General features: G+C 42.3%; 1 protein-coding gene across 5 annotated transcripts in view; it reads left to right on the top strand.

The window, feature by feature from the left end:
* LOC111153645 (zinc finger protein 169) overlaps positions 1–21,608 on the top strand; it is a 54,618-nt gene extending 33,010 nt beyond the window's left edge. For 2 of the 5 annotated variants that reach the window (XM_022512795.1, XM_022512794.1), the window contains exons 2-3: positions 3,663–3,754; positions 18,265–21,608. In XM_022512795.1, coding sequence (XP_022368503.1) covers positions 3,694–3,754; positions 18,265–19,760 — 1,557 coding nt within the window. In that variant the 5' untranslated portion in view covers positions 3,663–3,693 and the 3' untranslated portion in view covers positions 19,761–21,608. The remainder of the gene's footprint in view (positions 1–3,662; positions 3,755–18,264) is intronic. The other 3 variants (XM_022512791.1, XM_022512790.1, XM_022512792.1) reach the window with 2 other exon arrangements.
* The last annotated feature ends 2,605 nt before the right edge of the window (positions 21,609–24,213 follow it).

The raw sequence follows: 24,213 nt of genomic DNA, 5'->3' as shown, positions 1-24,213 counted from the left end.
TACACATCCTTCTGGAACATGCCTTTTTACTGTCTTTATGTGAGAATCATGTTAAAATGTGATTTAGTTTATACTTTTTAAAAACTGTTACATTGATTCCATCATAATGAATATTTCTATTTTAATGCTGTTGAATTACCAGTTCCCTTCTTTTGAACATGTATTTCCAATATTTGGCTATTAAATAATGCTATATATTCTTGTTATTTCCGTGGAAACGGGAAAGAGTTTCTCCAGGGTGTAAACCTAGGAGCACAGTAGCTGGTTCTTAGGCATGGGTAGCCTAGAGATTCTTGTTACACATCCTCACCAATACTAGGTATTGTCAGACCTCGTTTTCCAGTCATCTCTTCCTTTTGCAGTGAAACCTTACAGGGGCTTTGCTTTTTCAGGGAGCAGGAGTACCTTTTCCTATGTTTGGTGATTTGTCTGCTCAGAGAGTTTTCCTGCTTTTCATTTGGGCTGTTTCTGTTATGATTATATAAATTCCATATAAATTCAGGGAACATTCAGGTCTTTAATGCAGTGGGAATTAATTTTATGTGAATGTCTGGAGGTAAGAATAATTTTTTTTTTAACTGATTTAGCTTTTTTATTCTTCTAATAGTCCTGGCATTTTATTTTGTTTCTAAATATAACCATATATCTGGACTTGTACTTTATAGCAAACTCAGTGCTTTTTTTACGGAGAACTATTGTATAAGCTATAATTATGGCATAACATAAAAATATGGTATAAGGTGTTACAGTATAATAGTTAACAGATGATTATGAGGTATATTATCAAAATATATTAGACTACACATATTTATTTAAGACCTTACGTATTTGAGAGAAAGAGCAAGTGAGCATGAGCAGGGGTGAAGGGGGGCAGAGAGAGAAGCAGACTCCCTGCTGAGCATGGAGCCCAACACAGGGCTTGATCCCAGGACCCCGGGATCATGACCTGAGCCAAAGGTAGTTGCTTAACCGACTGAGCCACCTAGGTGCCCCTAGACTACACATATTTAAAGCATAAAATTTATTGTTTTGACATATGTATGTAACTATGAAAACATTGCCACAATCCAAATGCCAAGCATACCTATCACCCCAAAGTTTCCTTGTGCCTTATTATAATCCCTATCTCCTATCCCTCCCTCTCTTACCCTCCTTTCCTCTTCCTCTCCATACCCAGGTAACCACTGATCTGCTTTCTATCATTATAGATGTGTTTACATTTTCTAGAATTAATATAAATTGAATAATACAGAATATATACTAGATTCTTTCACTCAACAGTTACTTTGAAGTTCATCCATAATGTTGTGTGAATTATAGTTCACTTTTTACTGCTGAATAGTGTTCCATTATACAGATATCACTATTTATTTATTCATTTATTTATAACATCTTAATTTTTTTTCAGTTTTTCTCACAATTTATTTAACCATCACCTATTGAAAAACATTTGAGTAGTCTCCAGTTTTGATGAATACAAGTAAAATAAGTGTGAACATTCATTACAAGTCTTTCATTTCTTTCACATAAATACCTGGGACTGAAAAGGCTGGGTTGTAGGATACAGTATATATTTAGTTTTTTACAGAACTCAAAAACTGTTTTCCAGAGGGGCTATACCATTCACATTCCCCCTAGCAGGGTATGAGAGGTCCAGATGCTCCACATCTTTATCAACTTCGTATTGTTATTTTAATTTTGGGCATTCACAGAGCTGTGTAGTAGCGTCTGTGTTTTACTTGACGTTTACCTAGTGACCGATGATGTTGAGAATCTTCTTGTGCTTATTTGCCATCTGTATATATATCTCTTGTGAAATGTCTTCTCAAATCTCGCCCATTTAAAAACTTGGTTTCTTCTATTTTTAATTGAATTCTGAAAATTCTTCATATATTCTGTAGAGAAGGTCATTTTCAGATGTTTGATTTACAGGTATTTTCCCTATGGCTTCCTTTTTATTCTTTTAATAGTGTCTTTCAAAGAGAAATTCTTAATTATGATGTCTAATATTCAGTTTTTTATCTCGTGAATTTTACTTTTGGTAGTGTATTTAAGAAATCTTTGCCTGATCTAAGGTGAAATAGATTTTCATATATTTTTTCTTTTAAAAAATTATTATTAAAAATTATTATTTAAAAAATTATTAAAAAACATTTTTATTTTATATTTAGCTCTATAATCTATTTTGAGTAAATTTTTATACTTAGTACCAACTTTGGATTTAAGCATATTTCTTTGTTTTTGCGTGCAAATACCCACATTTTCCAGCACCATTTATTGAAAAGGCAACCTATTCTTTATTGAATTGCCTGTTTACCTTTGTGGTAAATTAGTTAACCAAATGTGTATGGGGTCTATATTTGGACACTTTTTTTTTTTTTAGTTGGCTCCATGCCCAGCATGGGACCCAACATGGGGCTTGAACTCAAACCCCTGAAATCAAGACCTGAGCTGAGATCAATAATTAGATACTTTTTTTTTTTAAGATTTTATTTATTTATTTGACAGACAGAGATCACAATTAGGCAGAGAGGCAGGCAGAGAGAGAGGAAGGGAAGCAGGCTCCCTGCTGAGCAGAGAGCCCGATGTGGGGCTCAATCCCAGGACCCTGGGATCAGGACCTGAGCCGAAGGCAGAGGCTTTAAACCACTGAGCCACCCAGGTGCCCCAATAATCAGAAATTTAACCAAGCCTTAACTAAGCCACCCAGGAGTCCCTGGACTCTTCTCCGGCATCCCCCCCCCCACCACCCCGGCCCATCCTTTCGTGTCTCTCTTGATGCCTGTACCAAATAATCTTGATTAATGTAGTCTTCTAAGTTTGGAGTTCAGATAGTATAATTCTCCAACATTTTTTCCCTTTTCAATTTGTCTTAATTATTGTAGATTCTTTGCATTACCATATGGATTTCAGAATCAGCAATTTTCACCAAAAATCCTGCTGCGATTTTGATTTGTATGGAGTTAAATCTACCTCATTTTAAAAATAATTTAATTTACATGTGATTAATATTTTATCACCCTATATGTGAATACAGTATATGTCCCCATTTTTAGTGGGACTTAATTTTTGTCAGCCTTGTTTTATAATTTTTAGTACACAGGTCCTATATATCTCTTGTCAGATTTGTTCCTCTATATTTCATATTTTTGATACTATTAAATTTTTACTATTAAAAAACTTTTAAAAACTATTTAAAAAAACTATATAAAAACTATTAAATTAAATACATATTAATTTGATACTATTAAAACTCAGTTTTTAGGGGTGCCTGGGTGGCTCAGTGGGTTAAGCCTCTGCTTCGGCTCAGGTCATGATCCCAGGGTCCTGGGATCGAGCCCCACATTGGGCTCTCAGCAGGGAGCCTGTTTCCCCCTCTCTCTCTGCCTGCCTCTCTGCCTGCTTGTGATCTCTGTCAAATAAATAAATAAAACCTTTAAAAAAAACCTGTTTTTAATTGTTGAAAGTACAGAGAAATACAATTAACTTATAGATAATGATCTTATATCTGGTAAATTTGCAAAACTTACTTTTTAGCCCTCGTAGCTTTTTTGGTAAATCCTATAGCATTTTCTACATAGATGATCATATTATTTGTGAATAAGTTTTATTTCATTACATTCAATATATCTTTAATTTCTTTTTCTTGCCTCATTGCACAGGCGAGACCATCCAGTGCAATGATGAATTTAAATGGTGAGCCTGGACACCCTTTCCTTGTTCCTGATCTTTTGGGGAATGCTTTCTCCTAAGTGTAAGTTTTATAGCTGCCCTTTATGAGCACAGAAAATTTCTATTCCTGGTTTGCTGAGAGTTTTTATTGGGAATGGATGTTGGATTTTGTGCAATGTTTTTTGGCCATTGTTTGAGGTGATCATATATGGGTATTTTTAGTCTTTCATTTTTTTTAAAGTTTTTATTTTAATTTTAGTTAACAAACAGTATTATGTTAGTTTCAGGTGTACAATGTAGTGATTCAGCAATTCCATACACCACCCTGTATTCATCTCAGTAAGTGCAGACATTTTTTTAATGGTTCAAATTTTATTTAAATTCTAGCTAGTTAACATATAGCATTAATATTGGTTTCATCACTAACATATAACACCCAGTGCTCATCACAAGTGCCCTCCTTAATACCCACCACCCATTTAGCCCATTTCCCAGCCATTTCCCCACCAGCAACCCTCAGTTCGTTCTCTATAATCAAGAGTCTCCTATGGTTTGCTTCCCTTTTTTTTTTCCCTTCCTCCCCTATGTCCGTCTATTTTGATACGTAAATTCCATATATGGAGTGACATTTTTTTCTTATTAAACCAGCCTTTTGTTTTTAACACAATGCACTGATCTTATTCAGATTTCACCAGTTGTTTGTTTTTTTAAGATTTTATTTATTTATTTGACAGAGATAGATCACAAGTAGGCAGAGAGGCAGGCATAGAGAGGGGGAAGCAGGCTCCCCACTGAGAAGAGAGCCCGATGCAGGGCTTGATTCTAGGACCCCAAGATCATGACCCGAGCTGAAGGCAGAGGCTTAACCCACTGAGCCACCCAGGCGCCCCGATTTCACCATTTTACCTTCACTTTTGTGTATGTGTGGGGGGGTGTATGTTTCTTTAGTTCTATGAAATTTTATTGCATGTACATTCCTGTAGCTGCCACTATATTCAGAGATACAGAACAGCTGCGACACAGGGATGCCTTGTGCTGCTCTTGTATAGTCACAGCCAACCCCCTCACCCCCACCGTCTCTCTCTTGCAACCACTAATCTGTTTTCCGTCTCTGTAATTTTTGTCGCTTCAAGAATGTTCGTAAAAGAAGTCTACACTTGGGATGGCCTTTTCAATGTAGTTCTCTTGAGATCCACCAAAACTAAACATGTACCAATACTTCATTCCTTTTACTGCTGAGCAGTATTCCATAGTATGAATGGACTCCATTTGTTAAACCATTCACCCACTGAAGGGCATTTGGATTGTTTAGTTTTTGGCTATTAAAGATGAAGGTGCTTTGAATATTTCTATACAGGTTTGTGTGTGAACATAGGTCTGATTTCTGGGATAAATGCTCAAGAGTTCAGTTGCTGAGTCATATGGTAAATGTTTAGTTTTGTTTAAAAAAAAAAAAAAAAAAAGGAAACGTGTAATACTCATGGGTACACCATTTAAGTTCCCACTAGCAATGTTTGAGTAATCATTTCTCCCCCTTCCTGCCTGCATCTGGTATCAGCACTACTTTTTATTTTGGCCATTCTGACAGATTTCTAGCAATATCTTCTTGGTTAGTACCGTGATACGTTTAGTGTAAGCAGTTTCTCTCAGGGAGAGCTAGATAGCTGAGCATATCTGAGTAAGAGCTCTGTATCAAGGCTTTACTCTTCTTGGAAAAGAGACTGGTATTTTCGCCATGGGTAGGTAAAGAGCGTATAAGGCCCTGGTCATAGGTGGCTATGGCTGTCATTTTGTGAGGTCTTTCTGGCATGTTCTTGCATCTCTGTTCATTCTCCTTAGACGCCCTTTATTCCTCAAGAGCGAGTGACAGGTGTGATGTGTCTTAAGATCTGATGTGACCACTCAGTGAACCTGGCAAAGACAGTCTAACAATTGAGAGGAATGGGACAGTCTCCTGGGTTGGCTCATGTGGGTGGCTGGCAGGCAGGGACCCAGGGACTCAGGTCTCGGATGTCCACCTAAGCATCTTCAGACACTACATTTTAAGAGGCAATCCCCAGCAGCTCATCTCAGCTAGTCAGGGCTGTGAAAGGTGGTTGACCCCAGGAGCAATGGGCAGATGCGTATCATTGCCTAGAGTACTGTATTTCTTGTATTTAAGTAGAATTTACTTACAGGAAATGTGAAATTTTGCATGAACTGTACATGTCTACAACCCAAACTTTATCAAAAACAGATTACTACCATCCCATATAGCTCCCTTCTGGCCGATCCCAGTAAACCCCCACCCTATCCCTCAGAGGTGTCACTGGTCTTGATTTTACCATAAATTAACTTTTCCCACTGTACAGTTTTGCATGAGTGGAATCATAATACTCTTTAGTGTAGGCTTCTTCCAGTACAGAGTTTCCGAGCTTCATCCATGCTGTTGCACACATCAGTATTCTGTTCCTTTTTAAAGCTCAGTGGCATCCCGTCAGATAAATATACAACTATTTATCCATTCCCCTTGGTAGATACCTTAATGGGTTCTAGTCCTTAGTTATTGTGAAAAAGCTGTTATTAGTATTCTCATGCTAGGTATTTTGTTTTGGAAACCCATGTTTTCATTTCCTTTGGATAAGTACCTAGAGTAAGGTTGGGTGTTTTAGTTTCCTAGCATTGTTGTAACATATTACCACAAACTGAGAGACTTGAAGAAATCTGTTCTCACAGTTGAGAAGCTGTAAGTTCAAAATCAACCTGTTGGCAGGGCTGATTTATTCTGGAGGTTTTGAGGGAGATCTGTTCCTCGCCTGTCTGCAGTTCCTGCTGGTGCTGGCGATGCTTAGCATTCCTCGGCTTTGTTGCGGTGTCACTCCAGTCTGTGCCTTTGTGATCACGCAGCCTTCTTCCTTCTATGTATCTCTGTCTCTTTGTAAGGATGCATTTGTTGAATTAAGACTCACCCTAACTTAGTATGACCTCGTCTTAACTTGATCGTATCTGCAAAGACCTGATATCAAAGTAAGGCCACGTTCACATGTTCATATAGACGTGAATTTTGGTGGGATACCATTCAACCTGATACACTGGGTCACAAGGCTGCAGTATATGCAGTTTTATGAGTGACCATTTCCCAAAGTGGCTGTACCATTTTTCACTTCCATGAACATATGAGAAGAGAATTCCAGTTGTCTCACATCCTCCAGACAGTTTTCGTCATATCTGTGATGGGTGTGTAGTGCTATCTCATGGGGGCTTTAATTTCTATTTCACTAATGGTTAAATGTTGAGCACTTTATGCTTTTTGATCATTCAAATATATATCATATACTTTACTTTGTAAAGTATCCATTCAAATCTTCTTCCAGTTGCCAGTTTATTACGTTTTTAAAATTGTTGAGCTCTGGGAGTTCTTTATTAATTCTGGACACCAGTCCTTTGCCATATGTACATTTTGCAAAAATTTTCTTAGTCTGAAGCTTTTCTGTTCTTCCTTTAACAGTTACTTTTGATTGGCAGATGTTTGGAGGAAGTCTGATTTTTCTTTTAAATTTTTATTGTCGTGAAGATAATCTGAATTTTCTAAATGCTGTACAGTTTTAGCTTTACATTTAAGTTTATGGTCCATCTTGAAGTAACTTTTGTGTATGGTGTGAGGCAGGGATCAAGGTTTTTCTCATTCATATGGATACCCAGTGGTTCTAGTATCATTTGTTGAAAAGACTTACTTTCCCCTCCTTAAACTGTTTTGTTGAAAATCCAATGACTGGCTAAGTGTGGGTCTGTTTTACACTTTCAGTTCTATTTCTTCCATTAACAGGCCTGTCCTTAACCACACTGTCTATATTACTGTAGGACCATCAGAAGTCTCGAAGTCAGGTAGTATGTCTCCTCCCCCTCTGTCAGGTAGTGTAAGTTTTTCTTCCTTCCTTTCTTTCTCTTTCTTTCTTTCTTTCTTTCTTTGACAGAGATCACAAGTAGGCAGAGAGGCAGGCAAAGAGGGGGTGAAGCAGGCTCCCTGCGGAGTAGAGAGCCCGACTCGGGGCTTGATCCCAGGACCCCAGGATCATGACCTGAGTCGAAGGCAGAGACTTAACCCACTGAGCCACCCAGGTGCCCCAAGTCTTTCTTTTTAAAGATTGCTTTGGGGGCACCTGGGTGGCTCAGTGGGTTAAGCTTCTGACTTCGGCTCAAGTCATGATCTCAGGGTCCTGGGATCAAGTCCCACATCGGGCTCTCTGCTCAGCGGAGAGCCTGCTTCCCCCATCGCTCCCACCTGCCTCTCTGCCTACTTGTGATCTCTGTCTGTCAAATAAATAAAATCTTAAAAAAAAAAAAAAAAAGATTGCTTTGGGTAGTGTAGGTTCTCTGCATTTACACTTAAGTTTTAGGATCACCTTCTCAAAAAAAAAAGAAAAGGAATGGAAAGAGGGGAAAGGAGGGAGGGAGGAAGGGATGAAGGAATGAAGGAAAGAAGGAGAAAGAAAGAACCCCTGGATAGTCTTTACTATTAAAATTTTAGTGTACCTATAGATAACTTACATTTTATGAAGTCTTGTAAACCACTCTATAGATCTTTCAAAATTCTATTCTAGCAAAATAAAAATGTGTGTTCTAACAAGGGGCATTTATAGCCTGAAGTGCTTATATTAGAAGAGAAGAAACCTCTAGGATCAGTGACTTAAGCTTTTTACTTAAGAAGTCATGGAGATGGCATATTATGAAAGTTGTCCGATTTCCAGGGATTAATTATGATTAACATTGAAAATCTCCCTTTTACTTGTGGACCAATGTCTCAGAATTCTGAAACTTGTTTAAAAACAGTGAATGCCTGGCATGCATTCTTTCAAGGGCCAATGTCTAAGACCATTCACTTAGCCCACAGCTATACTTTTCATTCCTCAACTATAGCTGCAGAAGGAAAATTTTCTTTAAGGAACCATTAGGCATTGATTTTTCTCTTTCCTGTGTAAAGTTTTTAGTTCATTTACAATTACTAAAGTATTTACTGGTCTAAAAAGTCAACTAGCACAAGAGCAGTTGTAGATTTTAACAGTTTATAAACTGCTTAATTTTCTTTTTCATCCTAAAAAAATTTGTGATTAACTATATTCTGTTGGTACAATTTTATTTTTTATGCTTATTTTTTAGAGCGGGAGAGAGAGAGAGAAAAAGAGGGGTGGGAGAGGGGCAGAGGGAGAGCAAGAACCTTAAGCAGGCCTATGCAGGGCTTGATCTCAAAACCCTGAAATCATGACCTGAGTTGGCCACTTAACCAACTGAGTCACCCAGGCACCCCTGTAAAATTTTATTTTTATTTCTTTTATTCCACGACTTCTGCTTGTTTGAAAGCATGTTAAATTTTAGATTCTCAAAGTGAACACTGTAATTCTAAATAACTTTTAGTTAAAATTTTCCACGTTACTAGATAGACACAAAAGTTGTGATGGGGCGCCTGGGTGGCTCACAGGGTTAAGCCTCTGCCTTCAGCTCAGGTCATGATCCCAGGGTCCTGGGATTGAGCCCTGCATTGGGCTCTCTGCTCAGCAGGGAGCCCCCCCCCCCCCCCCCCCCGCCTGCCTCTCTGCCTACTTGTGATCTCTGTCAAATAAATAAAATCTTTAAAAAAAAAAAAAAGTTGTGATGACTGAAGCTATGGTTTCCATAGTATGATGCTAACTGTATTTAAATGAGCCACCATCTTTAATAGGGAAGACACACAGAAGTGCTTCCTCCACACTGGAAGGCTTGCTTACACCCTCCACAGTGGGGGTACAAGCCATCCAAGGAGAAAGCAGACAGAACACTCTGGTTAGTTACTCTGTCCCTTTCTTATAGGGAAGAAAATCACTAAAGAAATCTGTAGTAAGTCACAGATTTATTTATTTAAATTCCATTTAGTTATCATAGTGTTATATTAGTTTCAGGTGTACAATCAAGTGATTAAGTAATTTCATATATCACCCTGTGCTCATCACAGGTGCCCTCCTTAATCCCCATCACCAATTTAACACCATCCCGTACTCACCTTCCCTCTGGTCCCTGTCCGTTTGTCCTCTATAGTTAAGAGCCTCTATAAGAGTCTCGACAGTTAAGACTTTGCTCATTTGTTTTATCAGATTCCACATATGAGTGAAATCACGTTGGTATTTGTCTTGTTCTGCCGTATTTCACTTGGCTTCATGCTCTCTGGCTCCGTCTGTGTCATTGCAAATGAAGACCATCCCATTGTGTGGATGTATGTGTGTGTACACATATAACATCTCACATATAAAACATATGTGTGTGTGTATATATATATGTAACATAATGTATACACCCACCCACCCACACACACACACACACACAATCTTCTCTATCCATTGATCTATCAATGAACACCTGGGCTGTTTCCATAATTTTGCTATTGTAAATAATGCTGCTATATAAATGCTGAAGTACGTGTATCCCTCTGAATCAGTATTTTTTTTTATTCTTTGGGTAAATACCTAGTGGTGCAATTGCATATGGTATTTCTATATTTCAGTTTTGAGGGGCTTCCATACTGTTTTCCACAGGGGCTGCACCAGTTTGCATTCCCACCAAACAGTGCAGGAGGGTTGTTGCCTTTTTCTCCCCATCCTTGCCGACGCCTGCTGTTTCTTGGGTTTTGATTTCAGCCACTCCGACAGGTATGAGGTGGCGCCTCATCATGGTTCGGATCTGCAACTCCCTGACAATCAGTGACGCTGAGCGTCTTGGCAGGTCTGTCGGCGTCTGGACGTCTTCTGTGGAGAAGTGTCTATTCATGTCTTCTGCCCATTTTTAATTGGATTATTTGTTTTTTGGATTTTGAATTTTGTAAGTTCTTTATATATTTTGGATACCAACCCTTTATTGCATAGGTCACTTGCCAATATATATACCCATTCAGTAGGTTGCCTTTTAGTTTTTTTGTTTCCTTTGCTGTGCAGAAGCTTTTTATTTTGATGTTGTCCCAATAATTTATTTTTTGGGTCCCTTGCTTCAGGAGACATATCTAGAAAAATGTTGCTACAGCTGATGTCAGAAACATTACTGCCTGTATGGTCTTTTAGGGGTTTTTTTTTAATGGTTTGGGGTTTCACATTTAGGTCTTTAATCCATTCTGGCTTTATTTTTATGTATGGTGTAAGAAAGTCATCTAGTTTCATTCTTTTGCATGTAGCTGACCAGTTTTCCCCACTGTTTGTTAAGAGAATAGTCTCTTTCTAGAGTCTTCCCTGCTTTATCAAAGATTAACTGGCCGTATAATTGTGGGTTTATTTCTGGTTCTGGGTTCTATTTCATTGATCTATGGGTCTGTTCCTGCGCCAGTACCACACTGTTTTGATTACCACAACTTTTGTAATATAATTTATATATATTATATATATGTGCATATAATATGTATGCATACATATTATATGCACATATATGTATATATATGTATAATATAATATAACTTCAAGTCTGGAATTGTGTTAAGTCCAACTTTTTCAAAACTGCTTTGTCAGTTTGGGGTCTCTTGTGGTGCCATATAAATTTTAGGATTATTCTAGTTCTGTGAAAAATGCTGTTGGTATTTGATAGGGATTGCCTTAAATGTATAGACATCTTAACAATATTTGTTCTTCTGATCTAGGAGCACAGAAATGTTTTCTGATTTCCTTGTATTGTCTTCATTATCTTTCATTGGTATTTTAAAGTTTTCACAGTACAGGCCTTTCATCTCTTTGGTTAGGTTTATTTCTAGATATCTTATTATTTTGGGAGCAATTATAAATGGAATTTTCTTATTTTCTCTTTCTGTTGCCTTATTATTGGCATATAGGAACGCAACAGATTTCTCCACACTGATATTGTATCCTGCAACTTTACTGAATTTATCAGTTCTAGTAGCTTACTAGTGGAGTCCTTAGGATTTTCTATTAACCAATTTGGATTCCTTTTATTTTTATATATTGTCTACTTGCTGTGGCAATTAGAGTGGACATCCTTGTCTTATTCCCAGTCTTAGGGAATCTCAGATCATGACCTGAGCCGAAGACAGATGCTTAACTGACTGAGCCACCCAGGCACCCCAAGGTTAACTATTCTTTAAATCTTGGGTAGAGGGGTACCTGGGTGGCTGAGTTGGCTAAGCATCTTCCTTCAGCTCAGGTCTTGATCTCAGGGTCTTGGGATCGAGCCCCACATAAGGCTCCCTGCTCTGCAGGGAGTCTGCTTCTCCCTCTCCCTCTGTGCTCTCTCTCTCTCTGTGTCTCAAATAATCTTTTCTTTTTTTTTTTTTTTTTAATTTTATTTTTAAATTTTATTTTTTGTAAACATATATTTTTATCCCCAGGGGTACAGGTCTGTGAATCGCCAGGTTTACACACTTCACAGCACTCACCATAGCACATACCCTCCCCAATGTCCATAATCCCACCCCCCCACACCCCCCCATTAACCCTCAGTTTGTTTTGTGAGATTAAGAGTCACTTATGGTTTGTCTCCCTCCCAATCCCATCTTGTTTCATTTACTCTTCTCCTACCCCCTTAACCCCCCATGTTGCATCTCCTCTCCCTCATATCAGGGAGATCATATGATAGTTGTCTTTCTCTGATTGACTTATTTCGCTAAGCATGATACCCTCTAGTTCCATCCACGTTGTCGCAAATGGCAAGATTTCATTTCTTTTGATGGCTGCATAGTATTCCATTGTGTATATATACCACATCTTCTTTATCCATTCATCTGTTGATGGACATCTAGGTTCTTTCCATAGTTTGGCTATTGTAGACATTGCTGCTATAAACATTCGGGTGCATGTGCCCCTTCGGATCACTACGTTTGAATCTTTAGGGTAAATACCCAGCAGTGCAATTGCTGGGTCATAGGGTAGTTCTATTTTCAACATTTTGAGGAACCTCCATGCTGTTTTCCAGAGTGGTTGCACCAGCTTGCATCCCCACCAACAGTGTAGGAGGGTTCCCCTTTCTCCGCATCCTCGCCAGCATCTGTCATTTCCTGACTTGTTAATTTTAGCCATTCTGACTGGTGTGAGGTGGTATCTCATTGTGGTTTTGATTTGTATTTCCCTGATGCCGAGTGATGTGGAGCACTTTTTCATGTGTCTGTTGGCCATCTGGATGTCTTCTTTGCAGAAATGTCTGTTCACGTCCTCTGCCAATTTCTTTGATTGGATTATTTGTTCTTTGGGTGTTGAGTTTGCTAAGCTATTTATAGATGGTGGATACTAGCCCTTTATCTGATATGTCCTTTGCGAATATCTAATCCCATTCTGTCAGTAGTCTTTTGGTTTTGTTAAATGTTTCCTTTGCTGTGCAAAAGCTTTTGATTTTGATGAAATCCCACTAGTTAATTTCTGCCCTTGCTTCCCTTGCCTTTGGCGATGTTCCTAGGAAGAAGTTGCTGCAGCTGAGGTCGAAGAGGTTCCTGCCTGTGTTCTCCTCAAGGATTTTGATGGATTCCTTTCTCACAAATCTTTTCTTTTTATTAAAGATTTTATTTATTTATTTGACAGAGATCATAAGTAGGCAGAGAGAGAGGAGGAAGCAGGCTCCCTGCCTAGCAGAAGGCCCGATGCGGGGCTCGATCCCAGGACCCTGGGATCATGACCTGAGCGGAAGGCAGAGGCTTTAACCCACTGCACCATCCAGGCGCCCCTAAATTAAATAATTTTAAAATCTTTGGTAGAATTCGCCAGTGAAGCTGTCTGATCCTGGACTCTTGTTTGTTGGGAGTTTTTTGGTTACTGATTCAATCTTGCTGCTAATTGGTTTCTTCAAATTTTCTATTTCTTCCTGCCTCAGTTTTGGTAGGTTTTATGTTCCTAAGTATTTATCCATTTCTTCTAGATTGTCTAATTTGTTGGCATATAGTTTTTCATAATATTCTCTTAACAACTGTATTTCTGTGATGTTGGTTGTTATTTCTCATGTTTCATTTCTAATTTTAAGTTTGTTTTGTTTTTTGATGAGTCTGACAAGGGGTTTGTCAATTTTCTTGATGTTTTCAAGGAACCAGCTCCTGGTTTCATTGTTCTGTGTATGTCCCCCCCACCCCCCCGCCCGGTTTCTGTATCATTTACTTCTGTTCTAACCTTTATTTCCTTCCCTCTGCTGCTTTTGGGTGGCATTTTGTTCTTTTTCTAGCTCTAGTAAGGTTAGGTTGAGATTTTTCTTACTTCTTCAAGTAGGCCTGTATCGCATATACTTCCCTCTTACAAGTTTTTGCTGCATTCCCAAAGGTTTTGGACCATTTTGTTTTCATGTACTTTTTGATTTATTCTTTGATTTCTCAGTTGACCCACTCATTGTTTAGTAGCATGTTATTTAACCTCATGTATTTATGGTCTTTCCAGATTTTTTCTTATGGTGGATTTCCAGTTTCATAGTGTTATGGTCAGAAAAGATGCATGGTATGCATCAGTCTTTAATTTCTTGAGGCTTGTTTTGTGGCCTAATATGTGATCTGTTCTGGAGAATGTTCCATGTGCACTTGAAAAGAATGTGTATTCTGTTTTAGAATGGAATGTTCTGAATATATCTGTTAAATCCCTTTGTTCCCATGTGCCAATGAAAGCCACTCTTGTTGCTTTTGTTTGATCTGTCCATTGATGTAAATGGGGTGTTTAAGTCCCCTATGATTATTGTATTACTATCGAATAGTTCCTTTATGTTTGTTCCTAACTGTATTACATATTATCGTGCTGCCATGTTGGGGTACGTAACCATTTACAATTGTTCTATCTTCTTGTTGGACTGCCTCCTTTATTATTATATAGTATTCTTCTTTGTCTCTTTTTACAGACTTTTATAATCTTTTTTGACATCCATTTGCATGATCTCCTTCCCCTCACTTTTTTTTTTTTAAAGATTTTTTTTTTTATTTATTTGACACACAAAGAGAAATCACAAGCAGGCAGAGAGGCAGGCAGAGAGAGAGAGAGGAGGAAACAGGCTCCCTGCTCAGCAGAGAGCCCGATGTGGGGCTCGATCCCAGGACCCTGAGACCATGACCTGAGCCGAAGGCAGAGGCTTTAACCCACTGAGCCACCCAGGCGCCCCCTTCCCCTCACTTTCAATCTTCATGTGTCTTTAGGTCCGAAATGAGTCTCTTGTAGACACCATATACATCGGTCTTTTTAAAAAAAAATCTACTCTGGGGGCACCTGGGTGGCTCAGTGGGTTAAGCCTCTGCCTTCAGCTCAGGTCATGGTCTCAGGGTCCTGGGATCAAGCCCCGCATCGGGCTCTCTGCTCAGCAGGGAGCCTGCTTCCCCCTCTCTCTCTCTGCCTGCCTCTCTGCCTACTTGTGATCTCTCTATCAAATGAATAAAATCTTAAAAAAAAAAAAATCTACTCTGTTGTATTGTGTCTTTTGAGTGGAGCATTTAGTTCATTTACATTGAAAGTAATTATTGATAGATATGTATTACCATTTTTTTTTACTTGTTTTGTGGTTGTGTTTGTAGTTTTTCTAATTTTTTTTTTTAAGATTTTATTTATTTATTTGACAGAGATCGCAAGCAGGCAGAGAGGCAGGCAGAGAGAGAGGGGGAAGCAGGCTCCCTGCTGAGCAGAGAGCCTGATGCGGGGCTCGGTCCCAGGACCCTGAGACCATGACCTGAGTCAAAGGCAGAGGCTTTAACCCACTGAGACACCCAGGCACCTCTGATTCTTCTTTTTTTCACAGTTTGTTGGTTTTCATTAGCAATGTAGTTAGATTCTTTATGTTTTGTTTATCTATTACTGTTTTTTGATTTGTGTTTACCGTAACATGTTCCGCACACAGCAGTCTGTTTTAAGCTGATGGTCACTCAGTGATGCCTTCATTCTTTACTCCTTCCCTCCCCTCCATGTTTTAGGTATATGGTGTCCTAGTTTACATCTTTTTATTTTATGAATCCCTTGACTGACTCTTACAGAAATACTTTTACTGCTTCTGTTTTTGGCTTTTCACTTTTATTATCTTTCCATTCCACTGAAAGTGTTCCCTTCTACAGCTGCTTTAGTGGTTACAGACTACTGTAGTTTTTGTCTGTGAAACTCTCTCACCTATTCTAAATGACGGCTTTGCTGGATATAAAGTATTCTTGGCTGCATAGGTTTCCCTTTCAGCACTTTGAATATATCACGCCACTCCCTTCTGGCCTGCAAAATCTGCTAATAGCCTTATGGGGTTTCCCTGTGTATGTAGGTCATCTTTTCTTTTGAAGCAGCCTAAAAATTCTTTACCACTGTGTCTTGTCATTTTAATTACTTATGTGTCTTGATGTTAATTTTGATTTTGTTGGGGGATCTCTGTGCCTCCTGAATCTGAATTTCTTTTTCCCTTCCCAGATTTGGGAAATTCTCAGCTATAATTTCTTCTCTTCCTCCCTTTGTCATCTTCTGGGATCCCTATATAGATGCAAATGTTACTATGCTTTTTTTTTTTTTTTAAGATTTTATTTATTTATTTGACAGAGATCACAAGTAAGCAGAGCAAAAGGCGGTGGGGGGAAGGTAGCAGGCTCCCCACTGAGCAGAGAGCCCAATGTGGGGCTCAATCCCAGGACCCTGAGATCATGACCTGAGCTGAAGACAGAGGCTTAACCCACTGAGCCACCCATGCGCCCAAATGTTACTATGCTTGATGGAGTCACTGAGGTCCCTAGTCTGTTCTCTGTGCAGCATTTCTCATCTGCTTAGTCGAACTTATATTACTCCATCCTCCAGGTCACGGATACATCCTCTCCTTCCTGTAGCCTAGTTATTCCTTCCTCTGCATTTCTAGTTTCACTTATTGAGTTCTCATCTCTGATATGTTAGCTCTGTGTGAAGGGTCTCACTGGTCTCTTGTTTTCTCGAGTCCACTGAGTATCTTTATGAACATTACTTTAAATTCTCTTTCAGGCCACTACTTCTGTTTTACTTAGCTCTCCTGCTGTGTTTCTGTCATGGTCTTTCATTTGGGACATAGTCCCCAGCCTCATTTTGTCTAACTCTCTGTTTCTATGTGTTAGGAAACCCAGCTATATCTCCTCTAGAAAGTAGTGGTTCTATGAAGAAGAGGTCCTGTAGTGCCCATGCAGTGTTCCCTGCTCACCAGGACCTGGTGCTTTAGAAGTGTCTCCTGTGTGTGTTGCCTGCATCTTGCTATCGTCTGAGTAGCTTTTCCTTTCTGTCTAGACTTCTGCACTGACTCTGCCTGTTGTAGGCTGTGCTTGCTATCTGTGGTGTGAGGGAGACCTAAGCAGATCGGCTCTGAAGGACAGTGAGCATAGGAGAGCTCAATAGTAGGGTGATGGTGTTAACAAAATCTTCATTGAGTCACTAGGCCAGATTCCCCAAAGGGTGGTAATGGCCAGGGACATGGCGTATAGTAGCAGCCGTGGCCAACAATGGACATTTGGCAGCTGGGGGGCCTGTGGTGCCTGGACATGGCATGCACAGTGTCAGCAAAATGTGCACTGGGCCACTAGTCCTAGGCCAATCCCCCAAAACTGCAGCAGCTTGGTGTGTGCAGCCGCTGGGCAGGGCATGCATGAACTGCTAATCCTAATCCAGATCCTTTGAAGAAATGCAGTGGCCACAGAAGCACAGCACACAGGACATTAACAGAATGTTTGCTAAGCCCAGGCCTGAGGCCGGCAGGCTTGGCATGGGCAAATCCTCAGGAGAATACATGGGTGTGGTGCGCTGCTAGCAGGTTAGGTAGCATGTGTCTCTGCAGCCCTCCTTCCCACAGGTTGCCCTCTCTTTATGCTGGGGGATGGGGGAGGAAAATGGCACCTGCCAGCTTCTTTGGTCCCAGAAAGCCCCCCCCGCCCCCCCCCCCAACTCTGAAATCAGTATAAACAGATCCCCCTCTTATGCAAGCTTTCACTTCTATGTTGCCTCTCCTTGGGCTTCTGTGACTTTAGGGTTAGGCCCTGGCTATCCCTGGCCTAGCACTGAAGTGGCTGACTTTTAAAGCTCCGGGTTCCAAATCCAGTGCTTATTCAAACTCACTGAATTCAGCCTCTCTGGTTTTCAAGGCCAGACATTCTGGGGATTTGCTTGCTCTCTGTGGGCTCCATGGTGCTTTCTCCTTTCCATGACCACAGCTTCATCCTTCAGGCAGCTTCCAGCCACTGTTTCCGTCCTTCATAACCTCTCAAAGGTGAGTCGTGGAGTTCTGCCAGTCTTCAGGTCATTCTCGTTTACAGACTCGGTCTGGGTGATAGCTAGTTGTAACCATGGGACCGGGTGAGCTCAGGGTGCTCTCACTCTGCCATCTTGCACTGCTGGCCCCCTGAGTCACATGGTTTCTCAGTGGAAGCATCAGCTTTGATGACTGACTGGCTTGGAGAACCGTACCGGAGGGGAAATGTGTGACTCTAATGGCGGCAGTTTGTAGGCGGAGGCTGCCTTGATGCTTTCTCGCTGGGCTGGTGTTTGGAGCGGGCTCATCATGTGTGTCTTCTGTGTTGCGATAAGGAAGGTGGCAGCGAGGGATGGAATGTAGGTGGGCAGAGGAAGCCTTGGTTGTGGGAACAGCGAGGGATGAACGTTGGGTCGGTGGAAGCAACCATTCACAAGGCACCTGTGGTGATTCTGACCAACATTTTCTCTCCAGCAGAACCAGGGACAGAATGCCAGCCATATGGCCATTCCTGCCCGCTGACCTTTTCCAGCACAAGGTTCCTCAAACAGTATGTGCTGTGCGGTCACCTTCCTCCGATCGTCCCCAGCTCATACGCAGGAAGCCCCATCCCAACAGAAGCTCCAGCCTGCTCAAGTGAACAAGCAGACGATGGAGACACAGAAGGGAGGCTTCACCTGAGTGGGGCTTCCAGGGTGCTCTTCAGACCCTCTCAGGGCCAGCCAGCTGAGTGGGTGGAAGGCAACAGAGCGAGGCATCCTGAGGAGGCAGGCCTCTCAGCATCTGAAGCAGCCACGTGTGGAAAATACAGACTGGGGTTTGATACCAAATCTAACTTCTTGAGCCTCCAAAAGCACCATGTATGCCCTGACTGTGGCAGAAGCTTCTGTCAGAAGTCAGACCTCACCAAGCACCAGAGGACACACTCAGGGGAGAAGCCTTACAGCTGTAGGGAGTGTGGGCGAGGTTTCGGCCGCAAGTCCTCCCTCACCATCCACCAGAGGAAACACTCAGGGGAGAAGCCTTACATGTGCCGGGAGTGTGGGCGCCACTTCAGGTACACGTCCTCACTCACCAACCACAAAAGGATACACTCCGGGGAGAGGCCCTTCGAATGTCAGGAATGCGGGCGAGGCTTTCGCCAAAAGATCGCCCTCATCCTGCATCAGCGGACACACTTGGAGGAGAAGCCCTTTGTGTGTCCTGAATGTGGCAGAGGCTTCTGCCAGAAGGCGTCGCTCCTCCAACACCGCAGCTCGCATTCGAGCGAAAGGCCCTTCCTGTGCCTTGAGTGTGGGCGTGGCTTCAGGCAGCAGGCGCTGCTCCTCAGTCACCAAGTCATACACTCAGGGGAGAAGCCTTATGTCTGTGCTGAGTGTGGCCACAGCTTTCGCCAGAAGGTCACCCTTGTCAGACACCAGAGGACGCACACGGGGGAGAAGCCCTACCTGTGTCCGGAGTGTGGGCGTGGCTTTAGCCAGAAGGTCTCCCTCCTGGGACACCAGAGGACGCACACAGGGGAGAAGCCCTACCTTTGCCCAGAGTGTGGCCGTGGCTTTGGTCAGAAGGTCACCCTCATCAGACACCAGAGGACACACACAGGGGAGAAGCCTTACCTGTGCCCAGAGTGTGGACGCACCTTTGGCTTCAAGTCACTCCTCACCAGACACCAGAGGACGCACTTAGAGGAGGCAGCTGATGTGTACGGAGTATGTGAGCAAGGACTTGGCCAGAAGTCCCACTTCACCTCTGACCCGAGGTCACACTCAGGGAAGCCATGTGTGTGCAGTGAGTGTGGACGAGGCTTTGGCTTCAGGTCGGCCCTCATCAGACACCAGCGCACTCACTCGGGAGAGAAGCCGTATGTGTGCAGGGAGTGCGGCCGAGGCTTTAGCCAGAAGTCTCACCTTCACAGACACAGGAGGACCAAGTCTGGCCATCGCCTCCCACCTCCAGGGCTGCTCTCCTGACCTTCCCTTTCCTTAGGAGTGGGAGAAAGCACCAGGAAATGTTCCTCAAATCCAGAGGAGGAAAAAATGTGTTCTTTCAGTGATTGGAAGATACCTGATTTATGGTTTATTTTCCATGCTAGCCATGTTTTAATTTGCTAGGGCCGCCATAACAAAACACCACAAACTTGTTGGCTAAAGAACAATTTTCTCACAGTTCTTGGGACTGATGTCCAAGATCAGTGGATGCACTTTGGTTTCCACTGAAGCCTCGCTCCTCAGCTGGCAGATGCCTGCATCCTTACGGGGTCCTCTCCTGACCTTTGTATGTGCGCTGCTTGTACGAACCACAGCCTTACTGGGTTAGGGCCCCACTCTGTCACCAAATAAGGTCACACTTAGGGTTCTGGCTTCAACATATGAATTTGGAACATTTCGGCCCATAAGTCAGCCTCCTGAACCACAAAACTCATGTTCTTAACAGCTCCCAAAGTGTTGACCAATTCCAGTAATGAGTCTGTCCAAAATCTCATGTAAATCAAATGTGGGTGAGGCAAGGGGTACGTTTCATCCTGAGGCAGTGTTCCTCTCCAGCCGTGAACCAGACAAGTTACCACAGATGTAGAACTGCGTTTCCTTAACGCAAGGGGAAACAAGATTGATGGGCCCTAAGCAGGTCTGTGACGGAGCAAGCAAACTCTACTAGGTTTTAAGGCTTGAGAATAACGGCTGGTAGGATATTTCGCCCCTAGTCCTGCTGGGGTGGCGGCAGCAGGGCGCAGAGCCCTGAGACCATGGAGGCATTCACCCTCCGGGTCCACCATGGGAATGGCAGACCAGCTGCTTTCTTTCACCGTTGGGGTCACCGTTTGCTCTTCTCGGTGGGTAGCACCACAGAAGTCCGGCAGCTGGCCTTTGCTCTGTCCTGTCTGTACCATTCTTGGTTCAACGGAGCATCAAGTGACTGTCCACTGGTCTCTCCGGAGTAGGCTTTCTCATTTTCACAATATGGATAGGCTACGAATTCTCTAAATCTTCAAGTTGTGGCTTCTGTTTGCTAAACAGTTCCTTCAGTTTACCTCCCTCCTCACATATTTCTCTGAGGGGCAATGAGAAACAGGTACACCTTCCAACACCTTGCTTAGAAATGTCCTCAGCCTCCACTGAACACCGGAACACAACCCAGTGACATTCTTTTGTGCTTTATAATCAGGATTCTCTTTAGTTTCTGGTAATGTTCCACATTTCTGTCAGAGGCCACAGCGGAATCCCTTCTAATTCCTCTGTTCCTACCATAGTCTTCTTGAAGCAACCCTGGCTTTCTCCAGCAAGCACATCAAAAAACTTCCTCTATCCATGACCCAGTTCCAAAACCACCTCCATAGTTTTTCATATTTATAACAGCACACCACTCAGTACCAAAACTGTATTCTTTTGCCAGGCTGCCGTAACAAAACCAGAGACTGGAATTCTAAGACCACTTCGACCTACCGAACCTTGCCCACTGGCTGGCAAGTGGTGCCTTCTCATGTGGCTGTTCCTTGCATGTGTGCCAGAGAGCACGCAAGCTCAGGTGTCCCTTACTCCACCCCTACAACATCATTTAACTTTCAGTACTTCCTTAGGTCCTGTACTCAAATACTGTCACATTAGGAAAGGGCTTCATCATGGACTTTTGGGGAAAAATTCCATTCGTAACACCTGCCCTCTGGACACCCCCCAAATTCCTGCCTGGCCCTCGACCCCTACCATAAATCTGATCTTTCCTTTCCCAGGAGTGTGAAGCTAGCAGGAAGCACTGGGCAGCGCTGCACTTTCCTGAAGTGGAATGCAAGCAGCATGCTGGTTCTCTCAGGGGCCAGGGTTGTGTGTGTGTTTTGGGGGGGGGGGGGGGGGGGGGGGGGGGGGGCATACCTGCTTTCTAAGCCCTCCTCCACACCCAGGTCTGTTTAATAAATTGCTTCCTTATAAAGCTAAACCCCGATCATACACCTCATTCAGCTATCAGGAATCCCATGGTCCTGAACCTCAGGAGACATGGAAGGTCACGTCTGTTTGTTCTGGACTCTGACCCTGTGTGTGGGGAGGGCCTTCATCATCACCCTTTCTTAGGTCCTCCAGCAGTGCCACTGAGGGCCTCTTCCTGCACCCCCAGTCCTACATCCTGTTAGCCACACCTGTGTACCAGTGATCCAGCCTGAGGACTTGGGGCCTTTCTTCCGTGATCCTGCCTAGTCCTCCAGTCAGGGACTAAGGACTAGAGCACCTGTCTTTATATCCAGCCCAAGGTACTGTCCCTTTAGCCTGCCTCTTGCTCTTGAATCCCCAGAGCCTGACTAGTGCCCAGCCCAGGACAGGCCTTGTCCCTTTGCTTTGGGCACAGAATGGTCCCCACAAAGTCCTTTTTCCCAGGCCCAGAGGCTTTACTGGCTTAAAATCCAGAGGCAATAAAAGCTAAATACACAAAAAATAAAAACCCCAAAATTTTACATGTCAAAAAGTAAGTAGTACCAAAAGACAAATGTCTGGAAGGAAAATCTATCAACATATTTCATAAAGGATTAATATCTCCTTTTTCTAAGAACTCCCAAAAATCAAAAGACCAGAAATGCCACAGAAAGTGGGCAAAAGACATGATCACTATTAAGTATACAAATAAGCACAGTCTGCTGCTTACAGCAGAATGCCAAAGGCCAACTGGTAACTACATTTTTTTTTCCTAGTAACATTATTATGGTGTTTTTCTCAAAGCTAAGAAATTAGGACAGCACTGTTAGGAACTATTCAGTTTTCCACTATTGTCTTTTTTTGTGATCTAGGATCCCATACTGCATTTGTTCTCATGTCTCTCTAGTCTCCTCCAATCTGAGATAGTTCCTCTGTCAGTCTTTGTCATCCGTGAACTTGACTCTAGAGTTGGTCAGATATTTTATAGAACATCAGTTTGGGATTGTCTGATATTTTCTCATTATTATATTTGCATTATAGACTTTCTAGAATACCACAGAAGTGAAGAATCCTTACTATATCATATCAAAGGGTAATGATACCATCAAGGTTTATTCCAAGTAATGTAACCTTGATCACTTGGTAAAAGTGGTGGCTGCCACAACTTTCTACTGTAGACTTCCCATTTTTCTCCTTCCATGCTCCATTCATTAGAATTAATCAGTAAGTCCAGTCCATATTCCAAGACGAAGGGAATTAAGCTCTAGCCCCCAGAGGATGCACCTTATGATTTGTGCTTCTTGCATCCACCACCCCACAGAACAAAGTTGCCCAGTGTGTTCTGGCTCCCAAACGAGCAAAAGACACCCCAGGTGGGTCCATTCCTCGCTGGATGGAACAAAAGTCCTGCTGACAAGACCAGGTGAGCCCAGCAGCACCAGCAGGTGGAAATGATTCTTTTCTCACAGGTTGAGAACTCTGCCTCACCTAGACTCAATACAGCCAGGGAGGGTCAGTCCTGCCACAGAAACACCTGTTCCAGGAAGTACTCTTTGGCTCCAGAGACCGGAGATTCCCCATCAAGATGCAAGACACTTAGGAAGGTGGCACCAGCAAGGACATTCCTGCTAAACTGCCCAGCCCAAGAAGAGATCCATCTCCCTTACTGGTAGACAAGTTACCAATAGGCACTGGACATGGGGATCCTGACACGTTGGCAGCTCAGCCTGTGAAGCTTTTGCTTCCCTTTTGGGCCAGAGCATCCTTTCCCCATTTGGAGACACCAGGCATCCTGTTTTGGGGCAACTCTTTCCACACCCAACACCAGCAGGAGAAAGTGGAAGAAACAGTGTTACCAAATAAGCCAAGTAGGCCTAAATAGCATTGCAAGAGCTCTGAAAGCTACACTATCATTGGATCAAACAGAACCCACAGAAATAGGCTCTGATTTGGGAACAAACCTAAGAATAGGGTGACTGCCTGCTGAAGTCAAAGGTTTAAATAAGACCCAGAATCTCTTAACAGCTAAATGTGCAAAATGCAATATAAAATTACTCATCATAACAAGAACCAGGATATCACAACTTAAAATTTATGAGAAAAGACAATCAACTGACACCAGCACTGAGATAAGTATGATATTGGAACTGACAAGGATTTTATTTTTTTAAAGATTTTGACAGAGATCGCAAGTAGGCAGAGAGGCAGGCAGAGAGCCTGATGTGGGGCTTGATCCCAGCACCCTGGGATCATGACCTGAGCTGAAGGCAGAGGCTTTAACCCACTGAGCCACCCAGGCGCCCTAGAACTGACAAGGATTTTAAAGCAGCCAGCATAAAAGTGCTTCAAACAATCACAAATTCTCTTGAAACAAATGAAAAAAGTACAAGATCTCAAGAACAAAAAACAAAAAACCCAGAAGTTACATCAAAGTTCAACCGGAAATTGTAGAACTAAAAAAAACCGAGAAATTTAAAAGCTTATTGGATGGGCTTAATGGTGGAGTTGATATGCCAGAGAATGGAAC

The sequence above is a fragment of the Enhydra lutris genome, unplaced genomic scaffold (assembly GCF_002288905.1).
Source record: "Enhydra lutris kenyoni isolate GAN:26980312 unplaced genomic scaffold, ASM228890v2 scaffoldscaffold33, whole genome shotgun sequence".
NCBI lineage: Eukaryota > Metazoa > Chordata > Mammalia > Carnivora > Mustelidae > Enhydra > Enhydra lutris.
Note: the sequence above shows the minus strand (reverse complement) of the source record. Positions and strands in the feature narration are given on the sequence as shown.